The following is an 11,156-nucleotide window of genomic DNA, read 5'->3' as shown; positions in this document are numbered from 1 at the left end:
TATATTATAGATTACTCAAAAACCAAAATAATCCTCTAATTCAAGTAAATAAATAAAATGTATGTATTTTCTATATATAAACTTATTTTTCTTACTAAAAACATAATAAAACAACTCCCATACCATGCCTCACCCTACAGACTCCTATGAATTTGATCAATTTTTTTTTCATTTTTGCCTTTAAATCAATAATTTTATAATTTATATTAATATAAGCTCAATTATAATATACTGTAATATAACATAACATGCTCTAACATATAATAGTATACTATAACATGCTATAACATATTATAATATATATTTTATAATATACATCAACACTCATTTTACATGCATAAAAATGCGCCAATTTAACAAAACTAAAAAATAACACTCATCTTTCATTTATTGGCCAGAAATGACACCTTATAACACACCTCTAATATTACACCCCCAACTCCTGAGCATCTATGAATTTCAAATTTCATCATCTTGGCCTACAAACCTCAACCAACTTGGTTCAAATTAAATAATCAAGCTAGTTCAAACTGAGCCAAGTCAACATTATTCAATCTATAAACTCATGGTACTTTATTTAATTGGAGGTTAGCTCCTCTCTTTAACGTTTCATTACTTCCTCCCCCTTATGATTTACCACACATGAGAGGCGATACCATGATGGACAAAACATTTATAACTGTTATGACTTTTTAAAAGTTTTTATAAAATTGATTATAACATTTTTTAAGAAAAATAACTTTTCATCACAATAATGAGAAAGCAAAAAAATAATAATAACTGAATAAAAATTTGATTGTTACTTAGAAATAGTAATAATAATAAAATTATCCCAAATAAATCTTTAATTACATTGATTTCTATATTAGCACCAGCCAATCCATTATCCAATAAAAATCCATCTTGCCTACTTTAGGGTTTGATGTACCGAAGAATTGGGCTTGCCTGCACGGTTGATGTAATTCTCCTTGTTACTTTGAAAATCCTTTTCATTTCGCTCTGTGCTCTTTCACCAAGTTTATTTAAAATTTACGTTAGGCTTATGTGTACAACTTGGTCACTATATGGGATATGGTGCCTCTTCGATTTTTGGTTTGCCACCACTAGTTAGTCTTATGAGCCATGTTGGAACCCATAACCTACCGTCTTAGTTTAGGGTTTAGGTAGGGCTATATTCTCCATAATGCTTCGCTCCTCGTTCTTGTATTGAATTTTAGCCGCTTCACTTTAGAAAGATGATGATACACACCCCTCAATTGAGTCCATCTTGGACTCTCTATGATCATCCGCATGTTCTTTTGGACCCTATAAATTTGCTTTTGCTGCATCCTTATCATCTTCGATTCATTTACATGTATGTTCTAACCATCCAAAATCCCACTAGCCAACCTTATAAATGATATCCCTTCCATTTTTAAATATATTGGACTATCTCTCAAATTTCTTCAAAAACTCAATGGGTTAGAATTTGTGTACAATACAAACAACAACAACAATAACATCAAGCCTTTGCCCCACTACGTGGGTTCAACTACATAAATCCTTTTTTGTCATTGTGTCCTGTTAAAAGTCAAATTCTCATATAAATCTAATAAAGAAATATCATTTCTAATATTTTCTAACCAAGTATTTTAAGTCTGCATCTAACTTTCTTAACATAAGTCAAATCTAATACCTCAACTTTCCTAACCGAGTCATTGAGTGTGACCAACCAATCCAAGGCGACACTCTCTAATCTTATCTTCCACTGGAGCTACTCCAACCTTTTCACGTATATGCAAATTTCGTATCATATCTCGAAGGGTAAAGCCGCTCATTCACCTAAGCATCCTCATCTCTGCAACACTTAACTTAGAATTATGCATCTCTTTTAATGGCCAACATTCGGCATCATAAAGCATTGCAAGTCTCATCACCATCTTATAGAATTTTCACTTAAGTTCGAGGGAGACATGTCTATTGCACAACAAGCCTGATGCATTCCTCCACTTCAACCATCCAACTTGAATTCTGTTGATAATATCCCCATCTATTTCGTTGTCACTCTAAATAATAAATTCAAGATATCTAAAATATATACATATCTTTAATAATTTGAATATAAATGTTATTAACTCCTTTTTTTCAAGTTCTCTTGGAACTTTATCATATGCTTTCTCTAAATCAATAAATATCATAGATAAATCCACCTTATTTTCTCTATATTTCTCCATCAAACCTCTCAATAAATGCATGGCTTCCAAAATAAACCTACCCGACATGAATCCAAATTGATTTTGAAAAACATTAGTATCATGTCACAACCTACATTCCATAACTCACTCCCGTAATTTTAAAGTATAACACAAACTTAATTCCTCTATAATTCTTACTCTCTTGTGCATAACCTTATTCTTAAAAATAAGAATTAACACATTCTCCACTCATATGACATCTTTTTAATCCTTAAATAAAATTAAAAAGTTTAGCAAGCCAAAATATTCCATCATCTCCTAAGCATTTCCACATCTCTATTGGAATATCATTAGATCCAATAACTTTTTCACACTTCATTTTCTTTAAAGCCTCTTTTAACTTCAATTTTAATAAAAACAAAAATTTGTATTTTCATTTAGAGTGCTAATGTCACTAAAGTCAATCGTATCACATTCTTCATTAAAAAGTTTAACAAAATATCTCATCCATTTTTATTGAATATCATCTTCTAAGAAAAATATTTTTTAATCTTCATCTTTAATACACTTCACTTGAAGTGAATCATTAATACAAACAAAAATAACCCTTGAGAAGAATCAAATTGAAAAAAAAAATTAATACAAACAAAAATCTTCAAATTTTATCAGTGTCCCTATTAGCTCTAACCGAAGACAAATAGATAAGCAAATAAAATGCTCAAGCGAACCAAAACCCAAGGGGTGCAAGTAAACACACTGGAAATGAAAATGCTTCAGGGCTAACAAAAGAATAAAAATCCCGAAAAATGCCCTCATGCCCAATGGTTTTTCATTTATGAAAGGTATTTGACTTTAAGAGAATTAGTCCAATACACGGTGGGACTTCAAACAATTGATCAAGATAGATAACTTTGTTAATCAGCATATCAAATCTGTACAATGCAGTGGGGAGTTCCCCAGCATTAAAAAAAAAAAATACATCAGCATTGCTTCATATCCCATTAATCTCAATATCCACTATTTCGACGCAAACCATGATACGATCCAACTAGAACATGAATACCATCTAATCTCTGATAGTTCAATTAATAACTACAAAATTCACAAAATATTACGAGCGCTAGTAAACTGGCAGTTCCTGAATCATTCTGGAACCAACGATCCCAAAATGGTCAACAAATTTTCGGGTCCAGAATCTTGCAAATTTGGATGTAACAGAATAGTACAATACCTGGCGAGCTCGTTATTTACCTGCCTTAAATTTCTCTACACATGCACTGCATGTTTCAACAAAGTGTTAACAAATGACTACAATAAGCTAACCAAAACATGGTTAATGGCGGCATCAAAAGAATTAAAATCCAACATAACTATTGTTATCAACTAATGATGACCGAAAACAGATTGACTAAAAAAATAATTTAATTAAGCTACAACTTAATTTTGCCGAAAACAGATTGGCACAAAATAAGCGTCAATTCCTACCGCTGTAACATAGTAGCCAAAAATGACTTCTCTCAAAAATGCAAAAGAATAATTTATGTTCATCCACATGCATTGAACTAAAAAAGGCAGCAAAAGCACATTTATGTCGAACAATACCAGCTTAACAAAGAGAAACCAAAAACATAAAGCCATAACCAGTGCTTGGTAGGTTCTAAATCCTTGAGGAACTCGAAATTCCTTGATAGCCACAAAGCCAGCGACCTTACAGATTTAACTTTTCGTAAGAAAAATGAACACGAGACCAAAAAAAATGAGACATAAATAGAAAGTACTGTTATATCATTAGGTGTACTTCAACGAAAACACTATTTGAAACAGTTTCCAGAAATACCTATAGAATTTTTATTTTTAGCACATTCTTGTTAAAAAAAATAACACATGCAGGCAGCTAAATTTTTTATGATAACTTAATGCTTAATTCTAAGATTTCTAACTATAATTTGACAAAACAATCCATATCACCAATTTCTTGTTAAACGCAAATCCTTAACACACTACATTGTAACGCTATTTGATACTACAACAAAATGTCAACCATAAGAGCAAATAAAATTATATGCATACTTAAAATTATCATTTGATTCCCATATCAATTGAATATAATAATAAATCAATAACAGTGAGCTGCAATATGCAAAAAGTGATAACTTTGTGTACTTTCATGTAATAAAAATGCAGAATGCAGAGATTTTTTAAGAAAGCAATACTTTCTCAAGAACCTGAAAAACTCCTTCCACATTCCAGCCTACAACAAATAAAAAGCCTGACAGCCCTGTGGAACCTCGCTAGAATTAATAACTTAAATGTTACACATCCATTCATAGAAGGATGAAATCAAACCTCAGAGTGTCTGTGCCCTTTAGCTTGTTAAGAAACTTTGGTAACCATAAGAGGATGTGTAGATCATTACCCTCTGCAAAAAACTTGATATTACCTGAGCACACAGCAAAATGAGCTAAAAAATGTTTGAATATATTTGGAGATTAAATGTCAGTGCCAATCATTAAGTTCATCATTTCGAAAATAAAGGAATACAGGAAAATTTCTACCAACAACTAAATCATATAGCACTTATTCACTCCTTTCCTTACTTCACAAGAACTAGATTGAATCAAGCTGGCAAATCCTAAAACACATTGATACAGTGGACAACAATCTTTGATATTCATTTCAAAACTAGAATACCATTCGAAATTATTCAAAAAAGAAAACAAACAAAAATTAACTAGTGCATGATTCCAAGGACGTTCAAAAAAACAAGTAAATATAATAGACAGCAAACTACCAAATAGAAATCATAATATCAACAAAAATATAAGAACTTAAATTCCATGATAGAAAGAAGCAACAAGCTTATAATCCATAATCTGGGGAAGGTTTCCTCTAATAACTAGCAAGCATCCAAAGAAAATAATTCAAAAAAGGTTAAAGTTCACATTACATGCAATAACAATGTACTAAAGTTTATAGAGATTCATCCAAACAACCGGTCTGTCATGATATTAGTCCCTTAAGAGCACTAATCATAATTAGGTCTACATAACAACAGAGACAATCAAGACATAAATCTCATTCCATGTCGGTACTCCTAAATAAAGCTTCCAAGGTAGGCCATGGATATTTCAATCTCTGTTCATCTGGTCTTCTGGTTAAGGCTTGAGGCTTCATAAAGGCTGGCTCCAGGCTTCAGGACCCTCAGCTGTTTTAATTGGATGGAAAGGCAACAAAGGTCAAAAAGCATGAGTATTATAAATCCAATGTAGGTGGGCTGGGGAGGCTACTGACAATAAATAGTCAAAATATGAAGCAACTGATCAGTGCATCTACAAGTAATTCTATTATACCGGAATGACAAATAAGGTTAAGGTAGTAGTCTACCTGCAGGCCCTATTGGGTTTACCCTAATAACCATAATGTTTCCCATGAGAAATAGGGTTTGGACCAGATAACCTGGTAACAGAAGCTCAGTTAGGTGCAACATAGAGGGGAACTTTTAGATGAGTCACAGGAGAAATGAAGAAATTAATTGACTGCATATAATAAAACGCATTACTTGAATGATAACATTAAAACCTTTTTTTTTATATTAGGGCCTTTCAATAAACGTTGTGGGACTAAAAACAAATAAAACTTCCATTTGTTTCTTTAGCCAACAACAATGCTATAAGGATTACACCGGATGGTCATCCTTCAATGTAGACAACATTTCAGATATTTGGAGGCTAGGACAAGACATTGAGAGTGTATAATACATAGTTTAGAAAAAAATCATTGGACACTTGGACATGTCAAAGACACTTGTTGAACATATGTTCGAAATAGCACAGGCCACCCAGCCTGTTAAATCAGTAAAGATTCTTCTGGACTCAATCTACTTCTCCCACTTAAGTATTAGCATATGTTTGTTACTTGACTGCAGATTATAATGATCTTCAGGCTATATAATATAACCATAATTAGTAACTTATATTGTAGTACAAAACTTTATTTTAGTTATTAATTATTAAAATATGTATGCATGTCACGGGATATATTTTCCAAGCTTTGGTAATGCCATCTGTAAGGCTCAACTATTGTGCCCACAATCTTATTCTAAACTGCTAAATGAATTGCATGGATAGGTTAATCAATATTCAATAAGTACAATATTAATGGGATTGAAATATAAATTACTGCCAGCTTTTTTACTTGTCATCCAGCACACAAATATGCTTCAAACACGTTCCATAGCAACAACATGATAGAGTTAGACTCAAATAACATAACAATACAATTCATGAATGCATGCCACAATCATAAATAACAACAATAAGAAAATTTTGAGAAGAAAATGACTTTACCCAGTGCTTCCAGCACGACCAGGATGGGCACCATATGTCCCATAACTACTGCCACCAACCTTCAGCAAAGACACATAAACCCAATCAATAAGCAGTCAACAAAAAAAGCAAACTCGCAACCACATGAAAGCCAAAATACATTGTATGGGAATGTTAGACAACAATACAGCCAAAAAGGGTAGTAGAAAAGTCACCTGAGAAGATGAATAACTTCCAGAGGAAAGCAGGTCACCAGAAGTACCATATGAACTAGAATAAGAATAAACACGACCAGGCCCCTTTGAATCCCGGCTTCCATATTTTGAAATTTCTGGAATATCACTTGGCGTAGGATGGTAAGCAAAAGGCTGAAATGCTGATAAAGCATCTTCTCTTTCAAAGAAGTTAGCTTTCAACCTGGTTGTTATTTGAACAAGGGCATCCCTGGCAATGTCAAGGTCTCCACTAATCTGAAGACATATGGTTTAGAGTCAACGCAAAACAATTGCTGCATAAAAGCAGCAAGTAATTATAAAATAGAAGAAAAGGATCCATACCTGAACCATCTCATCATCATCTGATGCAACTTTGGGAAGGTTCTCCTTTGACAAGATGCGTATATTTGCCCTAGTGCTTCTCCTCATCTCAGAGATGATACTACCACCTTTCCCAATAAGACAACCAATGCGGGTCGTTGATACAAGTAAGCGTGTTGTATATGAAGGTTCACCAGACTCTCTTTCAAATTTCTCACTGCACCTAGGCTGCAAGCGCACCGCCGCATCTATTGTTGCAGAAATAGGATCTTCAAAAAGCTGAAAAAACATAAATTAAATATTCAAAAAAAAATTGCTTAAAGAGAGTGGCTGAATTCCATTTGCTAGAAAGAAATTATTTCACCTCTTTTGCTGAAATTGTAATTATGCAATCATCTTCTGCATTAGAACTATCAACCTTTATAAATGCTCCAGAATCTTGTCTTATCTGTTTGATGATACAACCACCCTTGCCAATGACACCTCCAATGTTGGCAGAAGGGCATATCATCCTTAAGTTGAATTCTTTTGTAGAAGCATCATCCCTTGGAGGAGGGTAGAATGATGGCCAGTCACCAGCAGCATCACTCTTGTAACCTCCAAATGGACTAACCAACGGACCCACACCCAAGACAGGTGTTTCAGTATTGAATCCACGATAATGACTGTTGTTAGCCACATTCAAGAATAGCATATGCTGTGAGCGTGATGGATTTTCATGGATACGAGATGAAACATCAAAAAGAGCCTTTTTCACAATAGAAGCATCTCCAGCAATCTAAAATATAAGATAAAAGAGGACTTATTAGATATATTGACAAAACGTGAGAGATGAATGCAATCAACACGTAGGTATAATCATTAAGTTGCACCGAGGGAAACATACAGTAATCTAACTTTCTTGATTAAAATGATGATTTGAAAAGTTTCTCAAATCTGTCTTACACACGTAAACTCAAACCTCTCTAATTTTCTGGACATTTTGTACAAATAGTTCAATTTCTTTAAACTTTGGCTTTATTGAATTATCAAAATTAGGAAAATTAGTGTAATCTTTCTACGCTTTGTCAATACTGATTAGAAAATATGCTTGTGACAAAGGCTTAGCTTCCACATGCTGTTTTGATTTTGACAGAATGCATATACCAAATCCTTTGGTGGAAACCACCAAAGAGGAAGTTAACTTGATTTAGCCATCAGGAAAGATTACATTTTTTAATGAAAAAATTTACACTGAGGCATAATGGCCTCCTTTTCACAACCTACATGTTGCTAGCCGATAAGTAAAGGCATACATACAGTAATACCTGAAGAAGTTCATCAGTACTTATGGCACAAGAAGGAAGATACTCATTCTTCAATATGCGTATCTGAGCACCTGTACTGCTACGAATGCCCTGAATAATCTGTCCACCTTTCCCAATGATGCATCCAATTTGATCGGATGGCACAAGTAAGCGAACGGTAACTTGAGGAGCATCTGTATCGACTTCTTCATCACCTGCATCCTCATCTGATATTAATCTCTCATGAACTCTGAAGAGTGCATCTTGTGCAGCACATACCATTTCTCCAGTGTCTTCAAGGGAATTAGACTCTTCACTTGAGCTAAAAATAGTTATAACCCGCTCCTCACATCCAGGTACAGTATCACCAATTCTTATCTTAGCATGTGTGTCCGCCCTCAATTGTTTCACAATATCACCACCCCTACCTATGATACTTCCTATCTTCCTCCCTGGACACAGATAACGATAGACAGTATCTTCAGGCCCAGGAGCATATGCCTCCCTTTCATCGCCAGGATTCCTTCTCTTGCTTCCTCCATTATCTCCATGATCAGAACGTGAATGAGAGCGCTTACCATGATTGTTTCTTTGTCCAGCCATTTAGTATGAAAGCAAATCACTTCGAGAAGAAGTATCTAGTGAGACGATTACTGAACAACAAAGTTAGAGAAGCCACAATAACTTTTTTCTTTCATTATGCATTGTGTTATCAAGATAAAGAAATAAACCAAAAAGGGCAAATATGAGATTTGGTGAGGTATATGCAAGTAGTAGTAAAATCTAAGTTAGCCAGGGTAAATGAAAATGGTTTAGAGCATAAAGAGGTGATTGGTCATAACAGACAATCTGAACAAAAGAAAAGTCATGAACACTTGTTCCACTTGTTTTCTTAAGGTAGATTATAAAATATTTTGTTGGGATCCATAGCTGCTTCTAACTATAAAATAATCCTAAAAAACCACAGTATTGTCATGATTATTCAAAGAACCAGACATGCTGATCTGGCATTTGTTTGCATCCAGCTATTGAAAAAAAAAAAGAGCATCCTCCATCGCAAAGTCCATATAGAGTACCAAAATATGAAATAAAAATGAACAAGAAACTTGAGATCTACCCAAGTAATATGGAACTACAATATTAACCAGTCTAAGTATGGTTAAGATGCACAAAAAGTTGAGTACTTCTAAAAATAGATCTTTAAGAACTAGGGTAAACCATTCATGTCATAATGGAATGCCGAATAATAAAATGACGAAATAGCCAACAAACATCATCAAACAACGATAAGATTTAAAAAGATGAAGTAAGAATAGAAAGAAAAAAGTAAACGAAGTAACTCCGAAAGTATGAATACAAGAAAAAAATTCAAAAGGAATATGTGAAATAGGTTAGAATTATTGGATTACCTACGGAATTCAGAAAATCTTAGCAACACCACGAGATGGACGACGGCGAGGAAAACCCTAGTTCTTAGGGATGCGAAATGCAGGGTGTAAGCGATAAAATGGCCGGCTGAAAGCTTTATAGGAAGAAAATATCTCCCTTTTGCCGCGCCCTAGGGTATGCTTTATCATTTTGGTAGTGAAATGACTGTTTCACCCTTACATAAGCATTATGGTGCATTTGCCGATTTTTTTGTTTTTTCTCCAAAAAATTTGAAAGGCTAACCCAGCTGGACTTTTTTTTAAAGAAGGATATTATTTAAAGTCTAAATTATGAGAGGAGGTAGATTTAGAAAAAAATTGTAAAACTGTTTAGCCTAAGCTATGAATCATGTGAAGTCTGTGTACACTTACAACATGATTTTAATTTGTAAAAAAATTTAATTTATAAAAATTCGAATATTTCACCAAAATTTTTTTAAAGAAGGATATTATTTAAAGTCTAAATTATGAGAGGAGGTAGATTTAGAAAAAAATTGTAAAACTGTTTAGCCTAAGCTATGAATCATGTGAAGTCTGTGTACACTTACAACATGATTTTAATTTGTAAAAAAATTTAATTTATAAAAATTCGAATATTTCACCAAAATTTGAGATCAAAAAGGTTGGCGTCTTCTGTCATTCCTTTATTTTAGGCTACGATTTGAGATCAGTGAGTTGCGGAGGTCAAACTCAGCCAAATCTAATAAGATAAATTTAAATTAAATATTATATAATTAGTTTTACTAAATTTAATACATATGACACTTTTTGTTTATTACTTTTATAGTATTTTTTATAAAAATTTACTAACTAGTTTTGAAAATGTATTTTTTTAGAAATTTTTATGAGTGTGACCAATTTTATATAAATCTTCATGAGTGTGACCAATTATTATAATTTTTAAAAATTTAAATTAAAATTGCTGCCATAGGGAAGGTCATTTTTAAAATACATATTAGGAAATTTATATAAAATAAATCAACCTTATTATTGAATTAAACGAACACCTTCCGTAGGTGAACAAAATCTATATATTGCTAAGCGCCACTTAAAACTCACGGTGTTGAATTAATAATGGAGACCAAGAGTTTTATTGTCATAATACCCGCTCCCACTCATTATTTATTTTATCTTATAAAATATAAGAAAAAATTCATGATTAAATCATGAAATTTTTTAAATTCAATTTTACTAAAGTAAATTCTAAATCTACTTCAGATTTTCTTGGCTTATATAAAATTGATACATAAACTCTTTTCAAATATCTATTGCATAAACAATATCACTTAAGAAATACTCTATTTCATAATTAAAAAAAAAATTATTGCAACAATTACATAACTATAAGAAATATAACATTTAATCATTTTTCATCTCATGAATAAAATGATTATAATGTCGACTTAAT

At 32.8% G+C, this 11,156-nt stretch overlaps 1 protein-coding gene across 8 annotated transcripts; it reads right to left on the bottom strand.

Annotated features, from left to right (window-relative positions):
• Positions 1 to 3,160: 3,160 nt before the first annotated feature.
• LOC110112146 (KH domain-containing protein HEN4) lies at positions 3,161 to 9,828 on the bottom strand. 8 transcript variants are annotated; one of them, XR_003703319.1, is made up of 8 exons: positions 9,731 to 9,826; positions 8,343 to 8,974; positions 7,400 to 7,813; positions 7,057 to 7,314; positions 6,715 to 6,969; positions 6,516 to 6,579; positions 4,521 to 4,614; positions 3,161 to 3,451 (listed from the first exon to the last, which is right to left on the bottom strand). XR_003703319.1 is itself a non-coding variant. In XM_020844253.2 (8 exons), the coding sequence occupies exons 2-7, from the start codon at positions 8,922 to 8,924 to the stop codon at positions 5,582 to 5,584; spliced, it is 1,617 nt and encodes a 538-aa protein (XP_020699912.1). In that variant the 5' UTR covers positions 8,925 to 8,959; positions 9,731 to 9,828; the 3' UTR covers positions 4,984 to 5,379; positions 5,559 to 5,581. The 8 variants fall into 8 exon arrangements, 5 of the variants coding, with proteins under 5 accessions (XP_028557254.1, XP_028557253.1, XP_020699912.1 ...); XR_003703317.1 differs by having other exon boundaries at positions 6,521 to 6,579; XR_003703318.1 differs by lacking the exons at positions 3,161 to 3,451; positions 4,521 to 4,614 and adding exons at positions 4,984 to 5,379; positions 5,559 to 5,630.
• Between the last annotated feature and the right edge of the window lie 1,328 nt (positions 9,829 to 11,156).

Source organism: Dendrobium catenatum, unplaced genomic scaffold, assembly GCF_001605985.2.
Source record: "Dendrobium catenatum unplaced genomic scaffold, ASM160598v2 fragScaff_scaffold_1687, whole genome shotgun sequence".
NCBI classification, from domain to species: Eukaryota; Viridiplantae; Streptophyta; class Magnoliopsida; order Asparagales; family Orchidaceae; genus Dendrobium; species Dendrobium catenatum.
The sequence above is the reverse complement of the archived record's forward strand: the minus strand, read 5'-3'. Positions and strand labels throughout refer to the sequence as shown.